The sequence below is a fragment of the Anolis carolinensis genome, chromosome 4, assembly GCF_035594765.1.
Source record: "Anolis carolinensis isolate JA03-04 chromosome 4, rAnoCar3.1.pri, whole genome shotgun sequence".
Classification (NCBI taxonomy): domain Eukaryota; kingdom Metazoa; phylum Chordata; class Lepidosauria; order Squamata; family Dactyloidae; genus Anolis; species Anolis carolinensis.
In genome coordinates this window covers 140,359,573-140,373,979 of record NC_085844.1, presented here as the reverse complement: position 1 = coordinate 140,373,979, position 14,407 = coordinate 140,359,573, and the positions used below count along the sequence as shown (strand labels likewise).

General features: G+C 42.1%; 1 protein-coding gene across 1 annotated transcript; it reads left to right on the top strand.

Moving 5' to 3' along the window:
• Positions 1-4,674: 4,674 nt before the first annotated feature.
• Positions 4,675-12,110, top strand: thbd (thrombomodulin). The gene has a single exon (XM_062977927.1). The coding sequence runs from the start codon at positions 4,981-4,983 to the stop codon at positions 6,535-6,537; it is 1,557 nt and encodes a 518-aa protein (XP_062833997.1). The 5' UTR covers positions 4,675-4,980; the 3' UTR covers positions 6,538-12,110.
• Positions 12,111-14,407: the final 2,297 nt, after the last annotated feature.

The window sequence follows — 14,407 nt, the reverse complement described above, 5'->3', positions numbered from 1 at the left end:
CCTTTAATATGAACAAAGAAAATATAGCTACTAACTTTAAAGCAAAGCCAGGATTTGGAACTACAGTTCGAAACTAACTTAAAGTTCTGGCTTGTCCAAAGGCCTGTTGTATTCCAGAATTTGTTGAACTTCTCAGCCTCTCTCAGAATGCCCCATGTGAAACATGGAGGAGTTGTAGTTTCTTGAGGGGTGCAAGATCCCAATGATTCAGAAAATGAAGAGAGAGGACATTTGTAGAAGGACAGCACTGTATAAAAATTGGCATTTAGTTGTGTGGGGCTGATCCAGGTTGTAGTGGATTACGAGCATCAGATAAGAAAAGATTGAAAGGTGCCATACTCCCTGTGTATACACATGCCTGTATATGCATGCACGCTGAGCAAACTCTTTCCCAACTCCAAGAAATCAAAGCAAGAAACTGTCCAAAGAACCATTCAGATTGAAACCTGGTAAAAGCAAGGAAGCCTGACTACACAGCACTAGACAAACACTGAAATGCTATAATTAGAGCATCTTGGAGACTGTCCAGTGACAATAAAACATGGATAACAGAGGCATAATTCATTGTCATTGTCGATGGTAGTTTCTTCATTCCATGTAAGGAGTACCAACATAAAATGTGCCCATTGTATTTTATCATCAGAAGATTCCTATGAGGTGAGTTAGACCCATAGGAGTTAGATCCATTCATCCTGTGTTTAACAGCCAAATAGAGAATTGAACCAGGTCCTCCCATCACAAGCCAAGCACTATATCATAAAGCACATTAGGTCTCAAAAGTCTGCTTGTACCCACACCCCTTTCCTCATTTCAGGGTAGGTTCCCTTGCTGCATAGGAAATGCTGTTCAGAAGAAAATGAAGATAAGCCACTTGACTGTTCAGCATTTTTGCTGAAGTACTGCTCTTGGAGAGGAAAGTTACTGTCCTGGTCAGATGCCAGTTCCCTAGCGTGATGTAGGCTGCTGGCTTGTATTTGGGAGGAGTGCTCACTTTTCACTCCTTGGCAGCCCTTGCAGCTCCTCTGAGTCAGTGGGGACTCAGTCTGAGAGGTGGGGAGGTTCCCAAACTTCAAAACTCATCTATTAAAAAAAAGGGGGGCTGCCATCTCTCTTCTTACCAAACTTCTACAAATTGATGCAAACTGCTCTAAATTACTAGGGATAGTGTCATACGGAATGCACCATTTCATCATAGAGTGCCATGAGACATCTTGGAAAATAAAGATATCCTGATCCGCTTTTGCGCAAGAGGAGACTGAGGCAAATATGACATACCCCAAGCCTTCTGTCTCTCCATGCCATAGAAAGTCTAGCACCGAAAGGCATGTTCCTGTCTCAACAGTTTGTGATTACATCTGGCATCAATCTCACAGTCAACAGCTGCAGTGCTGAAGGTCAGAAGGATGAAGGCCAGCCAGGCATCACAGCAGCTGCATTTCTCACAACTATTCTGGTCTATGCCTGTGACACACATACATACATCACAAAATACTCAGAAACAGCTGTTGTAGAGTCCTTATTGGCTTTTAACTCATAGCCATATATCTATGTTCAGAAATAATCCACATTTCCCCCTTCACACTTATAAGAATTTAATGCACCAAAATTGTTATGCACAACACCAATATAATTGGAAAACAAAATCTAACTTTGTGTGAAGTGTGAAGGAGTCCTTTAGGGTATAATCTACATGTGATGCTAACTGCAAACCTTACAATGCTATAGTCATCTTAAAAAATTCAATTTCAACTTTACCTATGTACTTCTTGCCCTGCTCCCATTTTTATTGGGACCACAGCATAGCAGTGGAGGAGTGGAGATTTGCAATTTATGACCAGAATGGCTGGCAGGTAGGAAATAGTTACTAGCATGTTTGTGCTCTAGCAAAATGTCAAATGAAACTATTGATTTTAGTTAATTGAGCTAGATTTTCATTTGTAAAATTGACATATTGCTTATATTAATGAATTGTACAATACATGGCTGCCTCCATGAAAGGCCCCAACATCCTTTCTATGTTGAAGCAGCCTATTAGAAAAGGAAAGCACTACAAGCTGCCGGATGTAATCCTGTTCATGGTGACAGTTTGATGATGATGGGCACCCAGCTTTAGTTGTCAGAGAACCTTCAGCTACTGGTGACAAAATAATGAAGGGGATGATGTCCAAGGAGCAATTCCTAATATATGAGACTAAAGAGGTTAAAAACACACAAGAGATCCATGTTTTCATAATTTTAAACCATGTCTCAACGGACCGCCCATATAAACCAAAACATGGTATAATGCAAGAGTCTTAGAATCATAGAATAAAACAGTTGGAAGAGACCACTTGGGCCATCCAGTCCAACCCCTTGCCATGCAAGAAGAGCACAATCAAAGTACCCCTGACAGATGGCCATCCAGCCTCTGTTTAAAAGCTTCCAAGGAAGGAGCTTCCACTACACTCCAAGTCAGAGAATTCCACTGCTGAATAGCTCTTACAGTCAGGAAGTTCTTCCTAATGTTGAGGTGGAATCTCCTTTCCTGTAATTTGAACCCATTTCTAGTTTCCAGACCAGCAGAAAACAGGCCTGCTCCTTCTTCCTTATGACATTATTTATACATGTCTATTATGTTTCCTCTCAACTTTCTCTTCTGCAGGCTAAATATACCCAGTTCTTTAAGACCACCCTCATAGGGGATGGTCTTCAGACCTTTGATCATTTTAGTTGTCCCCCTCTTCAAACATTTTAAGCAGAGGGCTGGTTGATGGTCCCTCAGACTGTTGGGAGACCTGACTATCAGGCCTGTAGCGAGGGGGTTCAAACCCCCCCTGAAATTTTTCAAGTTATAAAAAAAATCTCGTTTACTCATGAATTTTAACTGGTTAACCAAATCCCCATGCTAAGTCTATGAGATGCAAAACATTAAGAGTCCCTCCAGGCACTATCTCAAGCAGATATTGACAGGTTTGTAGCGGGGAGGGGTATGTGCTAGGGGTTCAACCCCCCCCCCCCGAAATTTTCAAAACCCCTCCCGAAATTTTTTTCTGGCTACGGCCCTGCTGACTATAGTTTGAAAAAAACATGAATGAATTCCCATGCACACTGCACATATCTTATTTATACTGCCAAAAGAATGAAAGAACAATAAAATTTTTAAAATGATGAACAATTTTAACCAACGTAAATTTACCAGTGTTTCAATGGGAAGTGTAGGCCTGCTTTGGGCTGATAGCAATAGTCAAGTCAATTAGGAGTGTTGCTGTTGCATGCCTTCAAGCCACTTCAAACTGTGGGCAACCCTAAATCTAAAGCTGAGGGCAGGAGCCAGGTGAATGACCTGGATCCGGCCTTAATTTGAAGATTTCGCATTTAGCACTTAGATGATCCATTCCTCAGCTTTCGCACAGATCACAACATCTTAGTTTGAGGAGCCCTGGTTTAATGGTTTGCCTGTTTGACTCTAGAGATTTGGGCCTCTTCCACACAGCTGTATAAAATCCACATTGAAGTGTCTTATATAGCAATGTGGCCTCAGATGACCTAGTTCAAAGATATTGTGGATTATCTAACTTGATATTCTGGATTATATGGCTGTGTATAAGGGCCCTAGGATTCAGATCCCCACTTGGCTATGGAAACTGGGCACACTGGGCAAGTCCCAGTTTCTGAGGGCCCTTCCACACAGCCATATAACCCAGAACGTCAAGGCAGAAAAACCCACAATATCTGCTTTGACCTGGGTTATCTGAGTCCACAATGCCATATATTCCAGTCCAAAGAAGAAAATGTGGGATTTTATTCAGCTGTGTGGAAGGGGGCCCAGTCTCTGAGGGCTCTTTCACAAATAGTAGAGTCTCACTTATCCAATCTAAATGGGCTGGCAGAACCTTGGATAAGCAAATATCTTGGATAATGAGAGATTAAGGAAAAGCCTATTAAACATCAAATTAGGTTATGATTTTACAAATTAAGTACCAAAACATCATGTTATACAACACATTTGACAGAAAAAGTAGTTCAATACACAGTAATGTTATGTTGTAATTACGGTATTCACGAATTTAGCACCAAAATATCATGATATATTGAAAACATTGACTACAAAAATGGCTTGGATAATCCAGAACCTTGGATAAGCGAGTCTTGGATAAGTGAGACTCTACTGTACCTATAAAACCCAGAATATCAAGGCAGATAATTCACCATAACTGTTTTGAACTGGATTATCTGAGGCCTCTTAAGAAAACTCCATATTTTCTGCTTTGAACTGGAATATATGGCAGTGTGGACTCAGAGAACTCAGAGCCCTTCCACACAAACCTATATCCCAGAATATCAAGGCAGAAAATCCCACACTATCTGCTTTGAACTGTGTTACCTGAGTCCATAGTGCCATATATCCCAGTTCAAAGCAGAAAAAGTGGGGTTTTATTCAGCTGTGTGGAAGAGGCCTGAGTAAGGAAAAAGCAGACCTCTTCTGAATATTTCTTTCCAAGAAAACCCGATGACAGGGTCGCCTAAGGCGGGAAAGCGCCAAAGGGGAAAGGGGGGAGGGCTGAGACGGAGAGCGGGTAGCATACTTCGCCCCCCCCCCCCGCCCGTGCCCAGGAGGAGAGTCCTTGCGCGGTCCTCCCCACTTTGGGCGGGAAACCTCTCAGAGGCGCACGTGCGGGGCGGGGCAGCGCTTCCACTCAGGAGACAGGAAAGCGCGCGGGTGTGGCTTCAGGGCGTCTGGGGCTCTCCTAGGTCCCGGGGAGAACTCTCGTGGAAGGGGAAAGGAGGGGGAAGAAGGAGCTCCCATTCCCGCCCTGAGGCAGCCTGGGGCCCGCCCTTGAGGAAGGCCCGTCCCGGCGCGCCCACGGAGCCCAGGAGGGCGGGGCCTGTTCCCCCGAGCCTTTCCCGAGCCTCCTCCCGCATGGAGGGCGTTATAAGGGCGACGCGTTGCCTGAAGGGGGGAGGCCAGGGCTCCGGCGCAGGACTTTCCTTCGCGCAGCCATGTGGCTCCTGAGGCTGCTGCCGGTGGCGCTGGCGCTGGCAGTGTCTGCTTCCCCGCCGCCGGCCCCTTCCCCGTCGGGGGCGCAGTGCCTGGGCTCGGCTTGCTTCGCCTTGTTCTGGGCGGCGCGGAGCTTCGCCGAGGCGGACCAGGCGTGCCAGGGAGGCGGCGGGCGGCTCATGACGGTGCGCTCGACGGTGGCAGCGGAGGCCATCGCGCTGCTGCTGCGAGGCGGGCCGGGCCGCGCTTGGCTCGGCTTGCACCTACCTGTGGGCGCCTGCCGGGAGCGGGGCAAGAAGCTGCGCGGCTTCCAGTGGGTCTCCGGCGACGAGAGCACCGACTACGCCGCCTGGGCTGGAGACGGAGCAGAAGGGGAGGCCTTGCCCGCTTTGTGCGGCCCGCGTTGCGTGGCCGTGACCCCCGAAGCCTTGTCTTGGGAGGAGCGCAGCTGCGAGGCCCCCTCCGACGGCTTCCTCTGCGAGTACAGCTTCCCCTCCGGCACCTGCGCCCCCTTGAACCCCCCGCCAAACGCGGAGGTGCTCTACGTGACTCCCTTCGGGGCCCAAGAGGCCGAGCTGGCATCCTTGCCCCCAGGGAGCACGGCCCAAGTGCCCAGCTTGGGGGTCGCCCTGGAGTGCATTGCACAAGGCCAGGAGGAACCCCGTGGGCGCTGGCACTCTGCCACAAAGGGAGCCTGGGACTGTCGCCTCGATAACGGGGGCTGCGAGGGGCAATGCCACCCCGGAGAGACAGGACAACCTCATTGCACCTGCCCCGGCGGCGTGGCTTTCGTAGAGGCCGACGGTCGGAGCTGCCGGTCCCCCTGTGCCCACCTGGAATGCGAGCATCACTGTGTACCCCAAAGTGACTCCGCCGTCTGTATGTGCATGGAGGGATACCTCCTGGACGCCGACGGCAAGAGCTGCGTGGACGTGGATGACTGTCAAACCCAGCCCGGCCCCTGCGAGCAGGTGTGCCGCAACACCCCAGGGGGTTTTGAGTGCCATTGCTCGGCAGGCTACGAAATGCTGAATGGCAAGTGTCAGGAGAACCAGCGGCCCTGCTTTGACCTTCTCTGTCAGCATGACTGCACCCTCGTCAATGGGACGCACAAATGTACCTGCTTTGAGGGCTATGTGCCAGACCCCTCAAAGCCAAACGAATGCCTCCGGTTCTGTAACCAGAGCCACTGCCCGGCAGAGTGTGACCCCCACACGGGAGACCACTGCGACTGCCCGGACGGTTTCATCTTTGACGTGACCGAAGATGACATTAAAGTTTGTACCGATATTGATGAGTGTCATTCCGGAGAATGTGGTAAACTGGAGTGCGTAAACACACCAGGGAGTTACCACTGCATCTGCCCCAGTGGGCATGTCCAAGATCAGAAGCCCTGTGAGGAGGATGAGGAGGGGTCAGGTGAAACCGAAGTGTACTCCAGCACACCGGTTACTACTACTACTGTGCCACCAAAGGACGGCAGCAATCAATGGGTGCTAGTTGGACCCACTGTTAGTATGATGTTGATGAGTGTGATGACAGTAGCGCTGCTATGCTAGAGGGTGAAGATGCATTGCCCTGCACAGTCCTGAAGGGATTCAGGATGCCTGGTATGGTTCTGCAGGAAGTCAACCTAAACAGTGAAGGAAGAAAATGTTGGAGACTGTGTGCAGAAAAAAGGGGGACAGGGGAGTGTTTTTAAAAGCTGAATGGAAATAATGACAGATTCCAATGACAATCCTTAGGCTGATACTGTTTTCTTAATGGGTTTCTGTGAGTTTTCTGGGCAGTATGGCCATATTCCAGAAGCAGTCTCTCCTGACGTTTCACCCACATCTATGGCAGGCATCCCCAGAGGTTGTGAGGTATACAACCTCTGTTTTTGTAATATTTTTAAATGCTGGATGGAAATAGTGACAGATCCCAATGACAATCCTTGGGCAGATACTGTTTTATGTGTTGTCGACGGCTTTTATGGCTGAAATCACTGGGTTGCTGTGAGTTCTCCGGGCTCTGTGGCCATGATCCAAAAGCATTCTCTCCTGACGTTTTCCCCACATCTGTAGCAGGCATCTTCAGAAGTTCTGAGGTATGTTGAAAACTAGGCAAGGGAGGTTTATATATCTGTGGAAGGTCCAGGGTGGGAGAAAGAACTCTTGTCTCTTGGAAGCAAGTGTGAATGTTGCAATTAATCACCTTCATTAGCATTGAAAAGCCTTGCAGCTTCAAAGCCTGGCTGATTCCTGCCTGGGTGAATCCTTTGTTGAGAAGTGTTAGCCAGCCCTAATTGTATAATGTCTGGAATTTCCCCATTTCCAGAGTTTTGTTCTTTATTTACATGGAATAGTCAGGGCTAGCTAACACCTCTCAACGAAAGATGCCCCAGGCAGGAATCAGTCAGTCCTTGAAGCTGCAAGGCTTTTCAGTGCTATTCAAGGCGATTAATTGCAATATTAACACTTGCTTTCAACAGACAAGAGTTCTTTTTTTTTTTTCACCCTGGACCTTCCAGAGATATATAAACCTCCCTTGCCTGGTTTCCAATATAAATGTGCCATAAATGTGGGTGAAACATCAAGAGAGCATGCTTTTGGAACATGGCCATATAGCCCAGGAAAGTCGCAGGAACCCAATTCTTGGGCAGATACTATTTTCTTAATTTTATAAAATGCTGGATGGAAATAGTGACAGATTTCAATGACAATCCTTGGGCAGATACTGTTTTATTAATGGTTTTCTGAAGGAACACAGGAAACATTTTTCTGCTCAACTTCCTGATGATTGTTAATAACCATAGATTGTAAGCAGCGCCAGAACTTGAGACTGACTTGTACAAGGGAGAAAGAATAAGCAGCAGATCACCACAGAGGCTGCATTCAACTAAAACATTTGTGATTTATTTTTTTAACTAGCATATGTGCTTGGCATGACATTTTCAAATGCTTTTTAAATCAAAAATACTCATTGTTAACTTCATGATTTTATGAATAATCCCATTAGAAAATGCGTACTTGAGCAATGCCAGATACATGCGCTAGTGTTTTATAAAAGTTTCAATACTCATCTCTGTACAGATTAACTCAGATTAGTTTTGTTCCTCCATGCATAAAAAATGCATCACTCTGAATGTAGGATCCTGTTAAAAACTGAATTATTACACAAATTTTATCATTTTAAGGATTCCTTTCTCCCTTGTCCAGATCACTTCCTTTGCCTGTCTCTGAGAAGGCCTCTCTTAGAATGTCTCCATGACAAGGTTTTGGCCATCTGAAAGGGACTGATGCTCTTCCATTTGTCATCTCTCCTTCTGAGGTAGGACCCTTCCACACAGCTGAATAAAATCCCACATTATCTGCTTTGAACCTGAGTATATGGCAGTGTGGTCTCAAATAACCCAGTTCAAAGCAGATATTGTGGGATTTTCTGCCATGATATTCTGGGATATATGGCTGTATGGAAGGGTCCATAAACTTGCTATCCTCTAGTGGTTGCATCTGATTGCTGCAGTGTGAGGTTCATTGAATAGCAATGTAGATCATTTTAAAAATAAGAAAACAGACAAAAAGGAGTGATTTTTAAAAACCCCATCAGTATTTTAGTGCATGTGTTTCAGGTTTGGTCCAAATCCATCAAGCCGTGAAGGAACCTTTGGGGTACAAACGTGCATACATACATATTTTCACATATCAGTGCAGATATACCACAGGGATGAGCATACCTCAGGCTTCAAAAACTGAATTTGTTACAGGAATGCAAAGATCTACCAAGAGTTTTGTTCAAGAACTCACAGTTCTCCTGCCTCAATCTTCCTTTGTTTCAACAATGGAATTTAAAGCGTAGGATGTTGACTTTTTTGATGTTAAAACTATTGGGAGCCAAGTTTTTGTAGATATGTAAATGTCAACCTGATTTATCAGACAGTTGGTATGCTTAAAACTGAAGAAAATTGGTGAGCTGGAAGAACTAATCTACCTTTGAAAAATGACTTTGGTTGGGAGGGGGACTCTCTGTTTCCAAAATCCATGGTTTGTTGTTGCTTGTGCCTTCAAGTCCTTTTTGACTTTGAGAGGCCCTAAGGGGATTTCTGGGGCCGATGGGTTTGTGATTTGCTCAAAATCACTTGGTGTGTTTCCAAGACCGAGTGAGGAACTCTGGAGTCGTAGTCCAATGTTCGAACCACTATTGAAATTGTTTACTAGTCTAATATTCTATGTAATGTTCTCATCATATTGTTAGTCTTTTTATCTGAAGTAAGTAGTTGCCTACAACATTCATATCAAATCAACATTCTGGGGAAAAACAGGAGCAATACCATGCAGTTCCCCCTTTCAGAATATGGTATTCCAGAAAGAAAATTAATTCATTGTTAGATTGTACACCATGATAATTGTTAACTGCCACAGCAGTTTTATATATTTGGTGCTGGAGACAACACATCTGCTTTACTGCAGTGTTAGTACTTTTTCCATTATGTCATCTCTATGAAATTCCCATTTTTTCAGTTTTAGGCTATTTTATTTGTTCTGTAGTAGATTATTCTGAGATTTAGAAATAAAAGCTGTTTATTCCAGGTCATCTGTCACATTCCAGTATGCATTCAGAAACTTTTATTGAGCTGAATGGAATCTCTTTACTGTTATGCTTTTTAATTTTTCCATTGCATGAAGTTTTCAATGGAAATGTGACTGTGCCCTTTCACTTTGCTTTTTAGCATTGTCTTGGAGAACTCAAAAAAATGTTTTAGTGTTCCCAGCAGGGTTATTTTTGTTTTTGTAAGCAAGATGCAAGTCTTGTACAGTGGGGTTCAAAATGCATTAAAAACCTGATGGCATTAATTCAGCTTTAGAATAAAGTCTAACCAAGATTAAGCACTTTGCAGGAATGGCAGTGAAGGAGTTTGTGCCCCTACTCTTAAGGCCCCTTCAATTTCTTTATTCATGTTTTTTCACTTTCATGGGAATTCTGTGTCCCTAATTCCAGTGAGTATGAAGTGATGACTATGGCTGGATCTGCATTGCCATATAACCTAGTTTCTGAATCCAGATTATCTGCTTTGAACTGGAATATATTAGTCTACCCTATCATATAATCCAGCTCAAAGCAGATAATCTGGATTTTATATGGCAGTGTAGATGTCTCCTATGACTTAAAACTGGGTTCTGAAGGGATTTTCATGATCTCGTTTGCTGTAGTTTCCTTTGAAGTGTTACCTTACAAATATTACCATAAATCTTGAAAATGATGAAACTGGCATTTTTAATGTTGGAAGATGTGACTGTTTTAAAAAGTAAATAAGAACATTTTCCACCATCTGTATTATAAATTATGCACTGTTGTAAGTATTTATTTATTTATGAGAAATATAACATTGCAAAATTATTTTGTCCTTGCATATAATAAAAAAACCGATCTATCTATCTATCTATCTATCTATCTATCTATCTATCTATCTATCTATCTATCTATCTCAATCAATCAAACAATCAATCAAAAGCTTCCAGTATGAAACGTTGTTGCCTTCCAATATTGAACAAGACCTATGCTCCACAGATTTATTCTAGAAAAACATACAAGTAGCCTGTACTTGGTAAAACATATACAGTAAGCTCATACACTAACCTGAGAATTTGTACAGTTGAATTCCATGGGGTGTCTAATATTATTTGAATGAACACACAGACAATTACAGTGAGTATGTTTCAGGAAGAATATACAGTTATTATCAGCAAACAACAATTGAATACATTAGAGCTGAAATTGGTCACAGTCGAATTAATTAAAACCTGGGCTAATTGACAAATACTAACTGTTGGACCTGTGAACTGACTTCAGGATATTACTGCTTAAGGAAAAGAATAAACTAAATGTGAACTTTTCTGCTAATTATACCACTAGTATACCTTAACCAATAAATATTTTTTGGGAATTATTTCTTTAACAGAAAATTTGGTAAAACAATATGGAAAGAATAAGAATAGGTTCCTACAGCACCAAAAGGAAGAGGAATTGAACATGTTCCAATAAACAGTTTATTTAAAATTCAAAATATGTATGTGTGAAATGAAACAACCTGGTTAGGTAAGCTAAGCAATAAGCATAAATAAACAAAAACACTATTCATCAGTACTTTTTCCTTCCAAAATTCATCCAGAAGTGACTTTTCATTTCCCAACCCTTTGCTTTTTTAGATTATGATTTTGGTAGCTATGTATATAGCTGTTTGTTTTGTAAATATGTTGGAGGGAACAGGTGAGGCAGACTTGTCTGTTTTCCCCTTCTAATTATTTTATTGTTCACACATGCGCAGTAAGGGATTGTGAAGATAGTTTACTTTGCAGACAAACAGCTACAGTTTAATTAACTAGAGAATAATCCCATTCTTTTTCAGCTCAGTCTTTATTACATTATTTGCTGCAGATGCTTCGGTAACCAGAACTAAATGTCTTTTCCCAACCTTCCTTCATCATCCTCCCAATGTTGATGCTGCTAAAAAAACACTTTGCAGTTAGACAGAAAATGAGAGCAAAAAGGCATGCTGGGCAGGTGTAAAGATTGCAAATTAAACTTTACTTTTAAAGGCTTAATTAACTGAGATATGTCTATATTTTAAACATCATTGAACAAAACTAAATTACAGTAATACTAAGAGAAAAACAGACTCATAGGCAGAATTAGAATTAGGATGGAGTGGGTTTAACATAATTAGACATGAATCTAACTTCAAATTCAACTGATAGTGTACAATAGTATATTGTTGAAGTGCCATAATCTGATTTTTTTTGATACTATCGCTCAAATCTAAATAATTATAATAGCTATCCATTTCCCAAAAACATTTAATGTAGCTTTGAATGTATAATATATGACGTGTTCAGAAATCTCATTATGTATATTTATACTGTTGTACAGCATGTTTTCTAATCCTGAAGCCTTTGTTTATTAAACTGTGAGTTATCCTCACTATTTTTAAAAGGTAGCTTTATTGGGAAGAATATTTCTTTCTGTCTCTCATCTGCTCATTTCCTACATGGATGAGGAAGATGTGCCAGATCAGTGTATTAGGTTTCATGAGATATGTATGATATGAATGTGTCTGACCTCTAATAAAATGTACAATAACTGCTAAGTTCAACAGCCTGGTTGTAATTATAGGTCATGCTTGCATCACATAAAGAGCATGACTTCCATAATGAAGTGTAGTAGCTTTAATAACAATAGATCAGAAACACATGCCCAAACCATGTTTTTACACTAACCTTGTATTGGCCAATCTGGAAATTGTGGAAATAGTATTTTGTTAGGCATTTCCATTTGGTGTAAACATACATTCTGATTAAATCATGAAAAAAATGAAGTCAGCAGAGTATCATTTAACAAAATAACATCAATTCCATTTTAACAACCCTAAAGTGAACCTATCGCAGGGTTTTCTTGGCAAGATTTCTTCAGAGGAGATTTGCCATTGCCCAAGGCGACTCAGTGGGTTTTCATGGCAGAGGTGACTTGAACCCTGGTCTCTATAGTCCTAATCCATTACCTGATCCACTACATCACAGTGAGGTTTTATTAAAGAGATGAAATTGAAACAATATTCATAGACCAGAATAACATGTGGAACATTACTTAAAACAAGAACTTCAGTCTGCTTCATTCAATAGGGGTTTCTCTCTGGAAAATGTGTGACACTGGAGCATTCCTAAAATTGAATGCATCCCAGTTGTCAGTCCATACGTTATAGGTATGTTCAGCTTGAACATGTGCTTTAAAATTGCATGACCAGGATCATGTGTCTGCAGTGACATGGCTATGGCCCACTCCGTAAGTGTGGCTGCTTGGCTTTGAAGGTGTCATATTAGGGCACATTTGCTATCATGGCAGCAGGGCCACAGTCATAAATATGAATGGCAAAATTTAAGAAGTCATATAGTTAACTTATGACATTGCAAATATTGCATCACATGTCAGTGTGATCAAACTATCTGATATGGCAGGCCTAGTTTTCTCTCTTCAATTTGCCAGACACCAGGATCATAATTGTGCCACATAATCATATAATATCCTGGAAATATAATATAGACTGGCAGCCAATGTTCATGGATCACCACTTCAAGTAGTATTACTTTAAAATATGTTCGTGAGCAGTACATGTTAAGTCTTTAGTAAGCATACTACAGCTTGGGAGTTTCCCTGGATTCATCACTGAGCCTGGAACCCCAGGTTTTGGCGGTGGCCAGGGGAGCATTTGCACAATTTAAAGTAGTGCACCAGTTGCGCCAATTCCTTGAGAAGCCAGACATGCCCACACCGGTCCACGCTCTTGTTACATCTCGTATAAACTACTGCAACACACTCTACATGGGGTTGCCTTTGAAGATTGTTTGGAAGCTTCAAGTAGTGCAATAGGCGGAAGCCAGATTGTCAACTGGAGCGGTGTACATAACCCCCCTGCTACGTCAGCTACACTGGCTGTCAATTTTCTTTCGAGCACAATTCAAAGTGCTGGCTTTAGTCTTTGAGGCCCTGAACCACATATGGACTATGTGGTTTTAATTGCTGTTTTAAACCCAGTTTCATATTTATATGTTATTGTTTTATGCTTAATGATTTAATGTTTAATGTATTTATAATTTGTGTGTTTATGTTTTGATGTGGCATCAAATTGTGCGAAGCTATAACCAGCTCTGAGTCCTCTTTGGGGTGAGAAGGGCAGGATAGAAATACGGTAAATAAATAAATAAGGTAGTTTAAAACCATGTTAAAAGCTCCCTCAAGCAATGATTCCCATACTATGTTTCATAGAACTCAAGCATTTGTAGGGGTTACCCGAAAAATCTTAAATAAAATCTTTTTAAAAACAAGTCCATGCCAGATGATAAAGATCTTATTGAAATTCAATATATATCTGCTTTAAAAGCAAAAGTTAAATCTGTGCCACTTAATGACTTTTTGGTAGGACTGCTAGACATATACCCAACCCATCAATAGCTGGAAAGGCTATTCGAGCGATGCTCCTCTTCATATCCATCTATCAATGCAAATCAAGGTTTTCAACTCATACCTATACCAAAAACAAATTTAGGAGTAAGCTGGATAGCACTCCAAATTTATATTTTCTGTGGTCAGACATAAAGCACATTTTCAAAAGTATTTTTAGTTTTAAAAATAAAAGAATTTCATTAATCAATTTAGGTATGAATGCAATATTTTCTCGTACCAAAATAAAGTTTGTGGTTATATTTAAAATGTTTTCTCTTTTTTCCAAACTTACAACATTATACAAAATGCTTGGGCAATAAGAGTAGACGAAAAAGGAAGACCTTTGTGGGTTCACAAGGCTTAGGACAGGGGTCCTCAAACTTTTTAAGCCGAGGGCCAGTCCACAATCCTTCAGACTGTTGAGGGGCCGGATTATCATTTGAAAAAAAAAAT

What these genes read in the sequence shown, in the direction of transcription:
- thbd (XM_062977927.1), top strand. Translation starts at nt 4,981, where the DNA reads ATGTGGCTCCTGAGGCTGCTGCCGGTGGCGCTGGCGCTGGCAGTGTCT.